Genomic DNA, 14354 nt, shown 5'->3' with positions numbered 1-14354 from the left:
TTTTCATAAAGTGCTTTGTGTTTGTGCGTGGTGTTTATTTTATTGTATTTTTGATTTGGCTATAAAGCCAAACAAATGTTTAGGGAGACAAACATTTGCCCGACGCGGTGCACGGCTGCTCTGCTGGCCAAGGCATCGTGTGACGCGCTGAATGATGAAGTTCTCATTAATCATGTAAAGGTTTTTCAGGCAGCGTACGCAGTGTAATGTTGATAAAAGAAGGTAGACGGTAAAGTTGTTGGTTTACTGGAGCTGGAGTCGGGGATAACCGAGCCTAGCTTCCTCTCGGCAGACAGGTGCCCAGCCTCAGGAAGGCCCTACCCGCCGCTGCGGACGGTGGAGCACTCCGGACTCTAGTTTAAGGTTGCGTGGAGACGGGGTGCGTCCATAGAGACAGACGTTATTATTGTCCTGGAGCAGGACGTGTGCGGTTACCACAAAACTTTGGATAGGTTCCCTGACGACTATATTTTCTAATGTCCGTCTAATAAACTCAACATGTCGGCGTCTATAAAGACGAGTCCACCACAGCCCACTTTACCGGCGCCGGTACTTCGGAGGTCGAAGAGGCCGAGTAACTCTCCCGACTCTTCTACCACACACGTCTCCGGTGAGTAACTCTGTTAGTCTCCCCGTATTTCTGCAGTCCTCTGGCGTGGCAGCGACACGTGATTGAGATAAACCCGACAAAAAAGTGCTATTTTTATCTCGTCAAGAAAACGTCATTCATTATTAAGCTCCAGCCCTCTTAAATTTCGCTACTGTCTCCGCAGTTGCAGAGCCGCCAGCAGTAACGGAGAGATCCCCACGGCATGGCACAGCTCACTCGCAGATGCTGCCACTGCGGAATGACTTAATACCGGATGAGTTGCTAGCTACTCTAAGATCGACCGTATACAGCCATGGCAGAATAGGCCCACCCAAGTTAACCAAAACCCCTGAACACTTACAGGTTTGTACAGAAGGCTTTTATTGGCCTAGTTTAGCATCAATTTCCATCTACTCATTCATTCTGCTACTACATGAGCAACTAAACAGCATCTTTTTAAAAAAATCTTTATTGTAGGTTAGTGGAATACGTGCCCCAGATGTGGTATGGCACTATTCCACTGGCCGCAAAAAATACCAATACTTTCTTGATCAGCCGACATCAGTGACTGGAGCTGGCAGGTTAAGATGAGTCTAATCAATAGCTTTCACAGCACAAGACACATTTTACACCATGTGACTGCTAACTACATACATTTAATCTTAAGTGTTGTAGTGTCCATTTTCTGAGCAAAGACAAAGGGCTGGTTTGTCTGTTTATGTGAACAGGGATATATCCTTCCTCTGTGACGCACTGGCCGCTCAGAGGCCGCGGGGCACCCTCCCACCAATGACTGACAGGGCCACCACCCAATCACCTGATCAAAAGGCAAGGGAGACCCTGAGAGAAAGATGCTTCTTTTTTATTATGATCATAACGTTTCCATCTGAAAACATGTTCATTTTGTGATTTAAACTACAGGATGCAAAATACATGGAGACGTTAATACCAGCAGAATACCACATAGTGAAAAATAAAGGGCTGAAAGGACTTCAGTGTTATGATGAGTGAGTATCTGTGGATTAGAATGATACATGTCTCTGGTTTGGACATACAAAAATGCACCGGTTGCCTTCCACTCTTGTTTGATTCCAGCAAGTTCACAGTTCTGCTGGAGGATGAGGAGAAGAAGCTCAAAATGTTTCCATCAATGTGAGTAATGATGCTGTCAAAACATGCTGTGAGTTTTTAGTTCAAGAGTTGCACATGGCTGGTGGGATGGTGCAGTGGTTCAGCTCCAGCTGCTTAGAAACAGCTGGACTCGGTGTTGTTACTAGGAAGCCTGGAGGCCGTCTGGAGGCGGTGCAGCTGATGAAGGTGATGGATGACATGTTGGACAAAGCAGGCGTCAGTCAGCCGCTGGAGCAGCTCACCCACCTCTCACAGGTACGCGTTTCTCAAATGCTCACAAGGAGCAATGATGTGCAGCTTTAAATTAAAAACAACTTTACTGCTCAGAAACACAGTCATACTGCAGTGGGTTTAGGGGGAATGGGTGGTGTTTTTGTGTTTTGTTTTGTTTTTTGGGGAAAAAAAATACAAGTACTCAAGGTTCCTTGTTTTTGCGTTTTATGCATGCAACTAATTGCACTTGCAAATGCATTTCATTGAAATGTGAAGTAATGCTGGACACAGCAGGCCTTAGCAAAGGGTTCTTCAGACTGAGAGCTCAAAGACCCTAAAGCTTTTCTGTGATTCAGATGCAGGGTCTGCTGTGACTCAGATGCAGGGTCTCCTGGAGCTGATGCTTCTCTGTGACTCAGATGCAGAGTCTGCTGTGACTCAGATGCAGGGTCTCCTGGAGCTGATGCTTCTCTGTGACTCAGATGCAGAGTCTGCTGTGACTCAGATGCAGGGTCTCCTGGAGCTGATGCTTCTCTGTGACTCAGATGCAGGGTCTCCTGGAGCTAATGCTTCTCTGTGACTCAGATGCAGGGTCTGCTGTGACTCAGATGCAGGGTCTCCTGGAGCTGATGCTTCTCTGTGACTCAGATGCAGAGTCTGCTGTGACTCAGATGCAGGGTCTCCTGGAGCTGATGCTTCTCTGTGACTCAGATGCAGAGTCTGCTGTGACTCAGATGCAGGGTCTCCTGGAGCTGATGCTTCTCTGTGACTCAGATGCAGGGTCTCCTGGAGCTGATGCTTCTCTGTGACTCAGATGCAGAGTCTGCTGTGACTCAGATGCAGGGTCTCCTGGAGCTGATGCTTCTCTGTGACTCAGATGCAGAGTCTGCTGTGACTCAGATGCAGGGTCTCCTGGAGCTGATGCTTCTCTGTGACTCAGATGCAGAGTCTGCTGTGACTCAGATGCAGGGTCTCCTGGAGCTGATGCTTCTCTGTGACTCAGATGCAGGTTCTGCTGTGACTCAGATGCAGGGTCTCCTGGAGCTGATGCTTCTCTGTGACTCAGATGCAGGGTCTGCTGTGACTCAGATGCAGGGTCTCCTGGAGCTGATGCTTCTCTGTGACTCAGATGCAGGGTCTGCTGTGACTCAGATGCAGGGTCTCCTGGAGCTGATGCTTCTCTGTGACTCAGATGCAGGTTCTGCTGTGACTCAGATGCAGGGTCTCCTGGAGCTTGTGCGGGTGGAGCAGAACATCTACAACATTGTGTTCCATGAGTTAATCCGTCAGGTGAGCGTGGAGTGTGTGGAGAGGGGTCAGCTGCTAGCCAAACTCAGGTATGTGCATGTGTGTGTGTTATCCAAGCCTTTACTTAAGCATTTTTATTTCTCCTTCCTCTGTGGTTTCTTTACTTGAGTATGACTTTGTAATCTCATCCAGTATTCAGAGCCTAGGCCTTTTGTTTTGATATGTAGGTTAGAAACAGAAGCTAAAATCTATTTAATCAGACTTCTAATAGCAAATCTAGTTCACTCTGCTATAATGTTACAATCATTGCATGTTTATGCACATTTTTAGTTTTCTACATTGTTTCCTACACACACGTCTGCACAGGTTCTGTCTTGTTTTATTTAAAAAGCCCTTCTCTGCACATCTGTGACAGTACAGCAGCTTTGCCTCTCCTGCAGGCAGAGGTATGTGGCTTTGCTGGACCGCATCCCTCAGCAGCTCCAGGGCCTGCACGCCGAGACCCTGGCACAGAGGGCCCTGGACCGCCGCCTGACCCAGGAGATTATCTGCTTCAAGCGCTCTATTGCAAAGCTTAATCAGTTAAATGACTTTTTTCCCTATCACTTTGTATATGTATTCCTACACTTAAAGCACCTTTCATACCACAGTGGCACTATGGCATTATGCTTTGCAACAGGGACTATCAGACTGTTATCAGACTGTCCCCACCACTACCGTTATTATTAATCTGTGATAGGATTTGTCCCATTTGATGTCACTGGTGCACATGCGTCTCTGTGCACGCACCCTGACGCGCAGCCGTCCGGTGCTTTTCTGTTGGCCTGCTGCAGGGAGCTAAGTGAGATGAGGGTGCGTGATGAGCAGGTGTCCACGCAGGCGGAGCGAGCCCATCAGGAGCTGGCCCGAGCACTGGAGCAGTCGCAGCACAACTCTGAGTGAGTGATCAAAGACAGGAACAGGTGCCCAAACACCCGAGTCGCACCTTCGTTCAGCACCTGGGCCCATATTACAATAAATTTCAATCCCATGTTGTTCAGGCAGTTGATATAAAGAGGGCTGATATATGTAGGATGAGGACTCACAGTATGCATGACAAACACGGACCCGGATCAGCACTACTCTGAGAGGGTTAAAGGCAGTGACTATAATAATCCCTAGAAATGATCCCCTGTAGTGTGGTGTGTAACGGGCAGCTTTGTTTGTGCAGCGTTCTTGGGGAGTATCACAGCCTGTATGAACTGCAGAGACGTAGACTGGAGGGCCAGGTGGCGGCCCTGACCGAAGAGAGGGACTTATGGACCAAGGTCACCTACAGCCTCGCGCTTAAGGTCTGCCCACGCAGCACTTGCACGCTTTTTAACGCTCACCTAGAACATCTCTGCCTAGTCAACCTTTAAAACCCCAAATTAGTTTCAGTTTTAGAGGCCTCATTTATCAGACGCGAAAGGCTAAATTATGGCTCCCTTCCAGGTTATTAAGTTAAACAACTTACAGCTGGTCAGCAGACTTCACATTAGTGCACAGACGTGGAGCCAAACGGCGGAGCACTGCACTGTCGTCCTGACGACCAAGGTGAAAACGCCCATCTCGTGCAGTTTAATTCACTTGCTGTAGCAAAAAAAACCAAACATCTGACATACAGAAGGCGTGAATGGCAGCAGACACAGTTGCAATGCAGCGGGTATGAGAGAGGAACTACAGAAGGGTTCCACCAGGTTCCTCTGCTTTCTAGAACTCAGAAGACCTGAACCACATCCTGCACCTGACAGACCAGTGGAAAGAGCAGCTGACCAGCTTCATGGAGAACCTCAGAAGGACTGAGAGAAACCAGTGTGAGAGCATCAGATCTGTCCAGAAGGGCACTGCCAAGTGGCATGAGTTCTGTCAGGCTAATGTCAGGTAAAGAAGATTGTTTTTGATCAGGTAAATTTTTTAGTTTGATGTAAATAATTTGATTAAATAACGAAATTTTTTTTTTTTGTAGGTGTACAGATGTAAAGTTTGAGAAGACTTCCGTGGAGGAGTTATTTAATGACTTAAAGCAATGGTCAATGGTAATTTATCATTCCAATTTGTTTAAATCTTGTCGTTATTGGAATTGGTCCTTTATGTGTAAAGTAGGTCATTTCTGCCTTTAGTCGCTGACCACGCAGTGTGAGCGGTATGGAGGAGAGGATCTGCTTTCTGGTCAGGAGATTCTCGACACACTGACACACCTACAGGAAACGTGGGTGGAGGTGTTTCTTCAACTCTTCTGGAGGCATCCAGACCTCAATGGAGAAGCTCCTAAGGGCAAGGAGACCATGCGAGAGCTCAGTCATGCTGTCACTGAGCTGCACAAGCAGTTGAGTACCCGCATCAGCGGAGAGAGTGGTAAGTGCGTCACGTTGGCAGTGTGCTTGCTTTCTCCAGAACCAGGTTCCAAAACATCTAATCCAGACATGGATAGTTTTCTTTTATTGATTCTATGCAGACTAATTACCAAATCCTTCATGAATTCAGTCTGGTGTGGTGGAGCAGAAAAAACTCTGACCTTTGCCTTACAGCAGTCCAGTTTGGCTAGGACTGTCCGTGTTTCATATAACCTGTGGCTTCTCTCTCTTGTTGCTCCAGGAATTCATAGGCAGATGATGCATCTGGCTGGAGGAATGGAGTTCTGGGCCAAGAAACTGAAGTCCCTGGCTGGACAACCTGAAGCGCTGCCTCACTCTGATTGGCTGAAGCTAGAGAAGGCTCTGAAAGGCTGGTCGAGGCTGTCTGAGGAGGCCCTGCTGAACGTGGACAGCACTCAGCCAGAGAGTGAGAAGATGATACACAAGCCTCATGTCACGTAGGTTTAACCCTTAGATGCCTTTGTATTTCCTCAATATACATGTTTGCACTTTGCAACTCAAGTTGTGTTCAGTCAGAATTGTAAGCCGCTTTGGATAAAAGTGTCAGCTAAATGACTGTAAATCAGAAGGTTGCTGGTTCAAGCTCCATCACTGCCACTGTTGGGCCGCTGAGCAAGACCCTTAACCCGCAATTGCTCATTGGTGATTGTACGTCGCTGCGGATAAAATATGTATATTTTGTTATTTTTGAATATTTTGTAACTTATCTAAAGCAGAATGACTGAGGTGGAAGGAGGATATGAGGTCACGTGTCACTCAAGGGGTTGAGAGTGAGTGTGCAGCATAACTGATCTGTTCCTGTGCATGTCGGTATCAGGATGGAAACTGAGCATGTCTGCAACACACTGAGGGAGTTTCTCTCCACTCAAAACAACTTCTTCGACAATGAAAACTTGAGACTCTGCAAGGAGGTATAGCACTCGTGCCTTGTGCCTGCGCTGAGCCATACGAGAACGGTCAGCTGATCTTGTCTGGCAAGCACAGGTCGGTAGTCCTGGTCCATGACCCGCAGGTCAGATCCATGGACACTCTCCTGATTCGCTGGATGGTGGAACTGCTGCTGCTCATGGCACCCGATTGTCACAGCGACCAGGAAGCGCCTTCTTCCCCACTCCCAGAATTCCATGCCTTAGAGGACATGTCTATTCAGAAGCTGGAGGAAGATGCCAGGAATGTCGCTTGGAAGCTGGATAACCTCACCAAGTACATAACAGGGTAACGCTTTCCTGTATCTGACCAAAATCAGTGGACTTTCTCCCTGGATTTGAAGCATTAGAAAAATAAAAAGTTGTACCTTTGAGAATGTGAATTCAAGTGTCAGTAATTCAGTAAGCTTTTATTCTGTAGTCAAAACTTGTAGTTTTTGTTCAAGAAGCTAATAAGAGCTGGAGATCGGCCAACTACAGGAGAACATCATATTCAGTCACCTCCCTACAGATCATGCCAGGCCATCGTGGAGGAGGAGGTCCAGAGAAACATGCCTCAGGACGAGACAGAGAAGCAACTCCATGAGCTCCGCAAGCTTCAGGTGGAGCCTTCTCTCATCTTCACAACGTCGTCCAAAAAGAAAAACTCAAAAAAAAATGCACGATATTTTTAAACATGCTGTAATTTACATATTTTTATCAGAATCAGATGAGTAGAAATAAATCAAGTAAAAAATAATCAAGCACACAAACAATGAAGAAATATTAGACTGATTTGAAAATGTGGAACATATTTTCACTAATTTCAGAGATATTTTTTGATGTTAGATCTTTGCCTCATGTTGCTACCATACTGCTTAATGACGATCCTTCAGAAAGGTCATGAAGTGTGTGTGTGTGTGTGTGTGTGTGTGTGTGTGTGTGTGTGTGTGTGTGTGTGTTCTGGACACTGGTGTGGAGTTCAGAGGGAGTGTGGCGAGTGGGTGAAGGTCTGTGGGATCCTGCTGTCTGATTCGCTGGGGTGCCCTGTAGCCCCGCTGCTGCCTGGGAAAGCTGCTCCCCAGTCTGCCACTGACATGTGCTTGTCCAGCGCGGGCTCTCCGGTGAGGGGCTACTCTCTCCTGCTCCATGGTAACCCTGTATGACCCTCAGCTGAGCTGGACCTCAGAGTCTTTACTGAATTAATTCTAATAGGCATAATTCTGGGCTTAATTCTAATAACAGTGTAACTTGGTGTCCCTAGATGAGCAGTGGTAATGACCTTGGTCCAGTTCAGGGGACTTCCACATGTCCTCTGCAGGTGTTACTGCAGCACTGTGTGCTGTGCTGCATGGGGAGGCCGTGTGCTAAGACAGCTTGTACCATGGCGCACCGAGGTCATAAGCGCCTGCTTACGAAAGGTTGTGGGTCAGCTGGACAAATGTCACGTGAGACTGTGTGTTGTCAGGTCGATGTACACAGCGCGCCTGAGTCGCCTGAAGAGGCAGAGGAAGATGAAGAAGGCAAGGAGGAAGAAGAGGAGAAGCCAGGCGCTAAAGCAGCCAGCAGACGTCATTCCGACACAACTCATGACCAGGTCACCGACATTTACTTTCACAAGACGGTTAGTCCTTCGCCATTGCTTCGTGGCCTTTACAGAACTTGCAGAAACCCCATGCCAAGCTGTGGCACATAACACACACACACAGGTCAACCCTGCTGATTGGGAGGAAATGTGTCACTACCATAGGAGGAGGAGGGTGGGGCAGTGGAGGTCACAGGGGGTGAGGAGGAAGGTTCGGTCCTGAAGCTGGTCGGTCATGACGGCCACATCATCGAGCAGACCTTGGGAGAAGAGGCTGTGCAGCTCGTTGGGGTCAGTATCTATCCATGTTTTCACACCAAACCCCAAATCACCACGGAAATTGAAGATATTCTTAAACCAAAAACGACTTAGCTGAGCCATAGCGTGAATGCCTTTTCTGTCCTCATGTAGACTGGTGATTTTGTGATGCGGCCATACACGGGGAATGCACATCACGCCTACGGTGCACTAGCTACCGTGAACATGCTACAGACGGAGCTGCTGTAAGTTTCATATGAAGCAGTGCCTTTTAAAAAAACTAATCAATAATAGTACATGTGATTGATTTATGAAGTTTACAGACTCTTTTGATGTTTTCTTGGATCACTTCAACTTGAATATTTTGAATGTCATGGATGTGGTTGCACTGGAAAAGTAGAGTTTAGTCAAACAGAAGGTTGCATGGAGAAACAGCATGACAGTACAAGCCCTGAAAAGAGAGCGTATGTATGCTGAGCCTAGTGGAGAAAAAACACACTTCAGATTCACTCTGACATCTATAACACATCCTATGTTTCACTTTGAGTTAAGCATGGATAGACAGTCTCATCTTAAATTAGTACCAGCAACATCAACAGTATCCGCACTGTCTTTAGTAATGACACAGTGCCGTCTCTTTCATCTCCCAGAAAGTGCCAGGTTATGATGTCATTATTTAATATAAGTGTCAATAAAACACTTGAGAGAACGGTAATCGAATAATATAGGTGGTATCCTGACTTTATCAAAAATACATTTAACTCAGTAGCAGCTTTGCTGCTGTGAGTAGTTAATGACTCATTCCTCTCAGGCACTAAGACAGTAGTCAATAAGACACCGCTCTATATTATAAAAAGGACAGACCTGCCTCAAATCTTACTTTTATAGATAATATAATTGTGAACGTGGTTTTAACGGACTAATTTTTTAATGTAGATACCTATCTTAACAAAATAACAATAGGGTTTCACCATGGTACTGTGACTGCATTTATAAAGGTATTAAATGACATATGTCTGAATATTGTCTATTATAATGTCAGTTCTGGCGTTACTAGTTCACAGAATTCTTAGAGACAGATTGGAAAACTTGGTATTTCTATCAGGAACACTCCTCAAATAGTTTGGGTCATGTTTTGAAGGTGGCAGGTTCTTTGTCAGGATTGTTGGTTATAAATCTGAGAGGAGAGCTGTAACACGCAGTTCTTGGCATACTTTTATTCAATCTGTATATAATCCAGTTAGATTAAAAATTCTATAAGACAACAAAATTGATCAGTGCTGTACAAATGATATGTAAGTGTATTGGTTCTCTTATCTAAAGATTACAGTCCTGTAGACACCTGTAGACGTTTATTTTTGGTACCCCTTGCATTTCTTTTAGAAAGACTACTCCCAGAAATGTTTGCAATTACAAATGCTTTGGTATTCACATTCTTTTGTTTACATTGAAACAACACCAAAAAAATCTGAGAAAACAGTCAAATCTGATATCATTCCACACAGAACTCCAGAAATGGACTGGACAAAATTAATGAGAATTATCTGTTCTATTTAAATAAATTGTCTTTATACTTTATTCATTTGTAAAGCACTTGGAATTGTCCTGTATATGAAAGGTGCTATATCAATAATATGTTTTGCTATACCATGTCTTTCAAAAACTAAAATGCCAAACATTTATTTTTTGTTAAGGTTAGGGGTAGGTGTAGGCATCATATTATTTATCTGTAGTAATACACAAGACCCCACCAAGATAGTAATACAAAGCTGTGTGTGTGTTTGGTCACTGGATATTAGAGCCGTGGAGGTTCGTGCCACCAGTGCTGAGGACAGGGCTCTCAGAGCAGAAGAAGACCTCCAAGAAGCTCTGGAGAAGATTCAGTGCCTACAGAGGCAGCTATCACACAAGCCCAGTGTAGAGGTCAAAGGTGAGTTGAGAATACATCTAGTTTCACCCAGCATTTTCAGAACAATATAACAACATATAATAATCGCAGAACAGCTTTCCATGTTCCCATAGCAACCCCTCCGCTTTTGTTTTTTTTAATATAGATGGTTTTCTGCTTTTTTGTTAAATGTACTGTTTTTCGTATAAAATTGGGACAAATTTGCAATATGAAAAATCCATCCATACTTTTTTAAATGTATTTTTCTAATGTATTTATATGCAGAAAGCAAGGGGTCGGCACCGGAAGCACAATTTGCTGAGAAGGCACCCACACCTGAAACTCAAGACGCAAGCCCAGAGACAGCATCCAGCCCCAAACCCAACAGAGGCAGAAAGAAACGCTAAAAGCATCCTACTTGTGTTCTTTGGAAGAGGGAATTTTGAACGTGGAAAAATATTGATCAATTAAAAAAAAACAGCAGTAACAAAAGAAGAGTGTGGTGTCATTTATGCAGGAAATTTAAATCAAAACTGTAATGTGAAGTAGTGTGTTTGGGTACATTTCAGGGATCATGTTACTAGCTGTCAATGACAGTATGGCTTCAGGGTCAGTCATGAGTATACTAAAATAATCTCTGAAATTCCAAATCTCTGAAAAATTAAACATCTTTCTTTTTATCACACCATTTATTTGACATAAATGATCAACACATTTGATGCATTCATAATGGATCATTCATTACTTTGTCATATTTTGTTTTCATAATGGGACTCTTTATTACATCATAGGGGAATCTTTAGCTGTTTCCTGTGAGGTATCATCCACGGGACAGTTCTGATTGGTGGAGCTGGCTGTAGTTGACAGCTGCAGGGGTTGGCTGAGGAGGTCAGATGGGAGGTTGAGGAGCACAGCAGGCTGATCTGAGCGCAGCGTGTGGAGAAGCTGGAGGAGCCGTAGTTGGACAGCCAGAGGGGAGCTTGAGAGAGTATCGACAGAGGCCCTGAGAACCTCACACGCTGCCTTCTCTCCCTCTGCTGCAATCAGCTGAAATACCAGCACACAGACTGGCTCATTATGGGATAGCGTTCCTAACGCACTTCAAAGTTAGCTCAGGAACAGGTCCCATTGGGAGGCCAACCTGATTTCAAAGACATTTTTTGGCAAAAGCTGTGTGGGAAATTTGGAAGGCTGAAAAAGGATTTTTTTTATTCATGCCTTGTCAACTGCAATTCCATATAAAATGCTGGTTGCACATAACAGATTGCGCAAAGAAGAATAACTGAATTAAAGAACTATAAATAATGCTCCACAAACAATGCTGGGATGCAATCCCACTGTGACCTGAAGGTGCTGGCTGGTGTCCTCTTACTCTGATTTGAGCTTGCCTCTTTGCTTCAGCCTCGACAGCAAAATTATGCTGAAGCTCAGGAGGAAGTTGCACGTCCTCCCTGGAATCAGAACAACACGCAGAACACGTCTGGGAGTGAACGCAGCAGCACGGAGCATGTGCAGACGCCCCTCCCGTGGGCTCGGGGCCATGCATTATTGCGATATGTGCCCTTTCCCATACGAAAAAGCTCCGTAAAAATCATAGAAAGAATCATGAATGTGGAGATTATATCTGTTTCGCCTCCTAGAAATTCCGAAACACTGCTTGCAAGGCTGCCACAGGATGTCTGTCTGAAAGGTCCTGATTGTGTGCGCATGTGTGGTTGCTTTCCAGACCTTTTGCTGTGGGTTATCCTGCCTTATATTACCAACTTACATATGAGCTGCCTCTACCTTGATTCCCCACCTGCAGGCAATGGAATCTAGTACAACCTGCATGAAGTCAAAGAAAAACATCATCAGGCAACTACTCAACTATTCTGCCTCTTTGCCCTATTGACTTTATTTATTGAACACATTAATAATATATGTGTGTGTGAGTGTGTGTGTGTGTTTAAATGACATTGTAAATTGGTAAGAATAATGATTTATGCAACCCAAACCCTCACTTCTGGATATGGATTGCATAAGAACGACATCTTGGCTGTCCGAGGGAAGATGTTGGTCCTCAGGCTGGTTTTCCTACCTGGATCTCCTGGGCAAGGGTGCTCCTGTTCTGCAGTATATGAGTGAAGGAGTGATGGGCTAGCACTTCCCTGATGGAAACCTGCACGAGAGCCTGCAGTTCCTCGGTAACCCCCGCCACGGAGGAGCAGCACACGCACGCATTCTCGATGCGATAGTAGCAAACGGCACTCACCTCTGTACACACCAGGTCCTTCGTAACCACCTGCAGCATAAGACAGTGCAACTGATAATGACGCGAAACAGCAGTTCTAATCAGATGCGTGTTGAACAACAGCAAACCCTTCTTTTAAAACAGCCTTAATGGGAATAGGCCTGCACATGTACATTGTAAGATACTGTAACGAAAGGCAGTAGCACTGGACTGGTTAATTGCAGGTTGGCTTTAGGGGCTGTAACTGCAGTCAGCATGACCTCCTGAACCCCCAGTGTTTACACTTCCGTGTGGGATGGCATTCCTCTGGTCAGCTAATTATCTCAGTGGTAACAAAAGACAACAAAACAAATCCCTTTACACTACATGTCAGAGTTGCACAATTCTGCCCAGCATAGGTCAGTGTAGGTTACTGCGTTGGTCATTGTAGGTTACTGCATAGGTCAGTGTAGGTTACTGCGTAGGTCAGTGTAGGTTACTGCGTAGGTCAGTGTAGGTTACTGTGTACGTCAGTGTAGGTTACTGCGTTGGTCAGTGTAGGTTACTGCGTAGGTCAGTGTAGGTTACTGCGTTGGTCAGTGTAGGTTACTGCATTGGTCAGTGTAAGTTATTTTGTTAGTCAGTGTAGGTTACAGCGCTGGTCAGTGTACGTTACTGCATTGGTCAGTGTAGGTTACTGTGTACGTCAGTGTAGGTTACTGCGTTGGTCAGTGTAGGTTACTGCATTGGTCAGTGTAAGTTACTTTGTTAGTCAGTGTAGGTTACAGCGCTGGTCAGTGTACGTTACTGCGTTGGTCAGTGTACGTTACCGTGTGAAGGGGAACCTTCAGCATTTTCAGTCGTATATCGACTTTCTGACAAACATCCAAAATGGGCAGGTAAAAAAGCAGACCTGTGGCAAATAAAACAAGACAAAGTATCAAAAAAGGAACAGCACAATGAACCGGCTGTTGTTACGTGTTGTTGGTGTGGGGGTACAGCGCATGGCGTAGCTGGCACACCTGCTCCCCTGGGCTTCCTCTGCAGCAGGTGACCCAGCCTGAAGACCACTGCACGCTCATGCTCTCTCACGATCTATCAGTGAACCAAAACAGGGTCACCCGAGCAACTCCAAACAACCACTCTTCCCTCTTTAATACTACATACTATTATTGAGAGTAAACAAGCACTCACCTTCACGCAGAACCAAAGTGAAACGGGAAAGAAGAATATGACCGCGGTCAGAGCGGCGACTATGAGTAGCAGCTCGCAAACTCCGAAACTGTGTGGCTTTAAAGCTGTGGTACAATACAGCATTGGTTTAGGGTGCAGTAGACTGGCCTGCGTTGCTTGGACGTGAGGAGACATGCACTGCAGGCTTTTCACAGCTTACTGACCTTCATCTTCATCGCTCTGCAACAGACCCAGTAGCTCCTCGTCCTCCTCTCTTGTCTTCTCTCTCACGCTGTCCACATTGATCACCGTGCTGCTGGATGCTCCCGGTTTGTCTCGGGCAGTGTCCTCGTGGCCTGTCTTCTCGCTCCTCACCCTATCCTTCCTCCTGGGAGCCTCTTGGACCTTCACAGACCTGTGCCCCCTGTGCCTCCTCTCTCTGGCCGCGGCTGGCGTATCCCGCTTGGTCCTGACGTGTCTTGGAAGATGTGCCGGCAATACCAGTTCTGTTCTTCTCTCCATCTCACTCTTTTCCATAAGAAACATCTGCACCTTGTTTGGTGAATAACTAATAACTGTCTGAGCGCTTGTGATTAGCTAATAGATGGACATCCTCCTGCACGCAAATGTGCTTCATGCGTGAGGCGTATGGCAAAGGATGGGCATGAGGGGTGGAGAAATACACCCCCAGTGTTCAGTTGTTCAGTTCTGATATTTGAGCAGTATGGGTCTATTGTAGGCGTGGTGCTACTGCAAAAA

General features: G+C 45.7%; 2 protein-coding genes across 4 annotated transcripts; one reads left to right on the top strand and one right to left on the bottom strand.

The window, feature by feature from the left end:
- Positions 1–269: 269 nt before the first annotated feature.
- Positions 270–10732, top strand: axdnd1 (axonemal dynein light chain domain containing 1). 3 transcript variants are annotated; one of them, XM_081708379.1, is made up of 25 exons: positions 270–610; positions 774–952; positions 1067–1170; positions 1318–1417; positions 1511–1596; positions 1685–1741; positions 1867–1975; positions 3149–3270; positions 3622–3762; positions 4015–4119; positions 4392–4512; positions 4655–4756; positions 4917–5083; positions 5169–5238; positions 5323–5557; positions 5798–6014; positions 6395–6488; positions 6590–6780; positions 7015–7105; positions 7469–7606; positions 7951–8106; positions 8233–8358; positions 8479–8570; positions 10125–10255; positions 10499–10732. In XM_081708379.1, exons 1-25 carry the CDS (start codon positions 499–501, stop codon positions 10618–10620), a joined length of 3168 nt encoding a protein of 1055 aa, XP_081564505.1. In that variant the 5' UTR covers positions 270–498; the 3' UTR covers positions 10621–10732. The 3 variants fall into 3 exon arrangements, with proteins under 3 accessions (XP_081564505.1, XP_081564504.1, XP_026861333.3); XM_081708378.1 differs by having other exon boundaries at positions 271–610; positions 3155–3270; positions 6590–6792; XM_027005532.3 differs by having other exon boundaries at positions 272–610; positions 6590–6792.
- Positions 10733–10870: 138 nt separating this feature from the next.
- On the bottom strand, positions 10871–14309 carry nphs2 (NPHS2 stomatin family member, podocin). The gene is made up of 8 exons (XM_027005529.3): positions 13820–14309; positions 13617–13720; positions 13445–13517; positions 13253–13335; positions 12291–12494; positions 11982–12037; positions 11586–11664; positions 10871–11260 (listed from the first exon to the last, which is right to left on the bottom strand). The coding sequence occupies exons 1-8, from the start codon at positions 14139–14141 to the stop codon at positions 10994–10996; spliced, it is 1188 nt and encodes a 395-aa protein (XP_026861330.2). The 5' UTR covers positions 14142–14309; the 3' UTR covers positions 10871–10993.
- Positions 14310–14354: the final 45 nt, after the last annotated feature.

This window comes from Electrophorus electricus, chromosome 26, assembly GCF_041902795.1.
Source record: "Electrophorus electricus isolate QZ-2024a chromosome 26, ASM4190279v1, whole genome shotgun sequence".
Classification (NCBI taxonomy): Eukaryota; Metazoa; Chordata; class Actinopteri; order Gymnotiformes; family Gymnotidae; genus Electrophorus; species Electrophorus electricus.
This window is presented reverse-complemented; position numbering and strand designations above follow the sequence as displayed.

Coding starts and splice junctions, on each gene's coding strand:
- nphs2 (XM_027005529.3), bottom strand. CDS start 14,141: ATGTTTCTTATGGAAAAGAGTGAGATGGAGAGAAGAACAGAACTGGTA. Junction 13,518..13,616: donor CACTTTGGTTCTGCGTGAAG/GTGAGTGCTTGT, acceptor GTTCACTGATAG/ATCGTGAGAGAGCATGAGCG. Junction 12,495..13,252: donor TGAAGGTTCCCCTTCACACG/GTAACGTACACT, acceptor CTTATGCTGCAG/GTGGTTACGAAGGACCTGGT.
- axdnd1 (XM_027005532.3), top strand. CDS start 499: ATGTCGGCGTCTATAAAGACGAGTCCACCACAGCCCACTTTACCGGCG. Junction 1,742..1,866: donor CTCAAAATGTTTCCATCAAT/GTGAGTAATGAT, acceptor TGTTGTTACTAG/GAAGCCTGGAGGCCGTCTGG. Junction 7,106..7,468: donor ATGAGCTCCGCAAGCTTCAG/GTGGAGCCTTCT, acceptor TGTGGAGTTCAG/AGGGAGTGTGGCGAGTGGGT.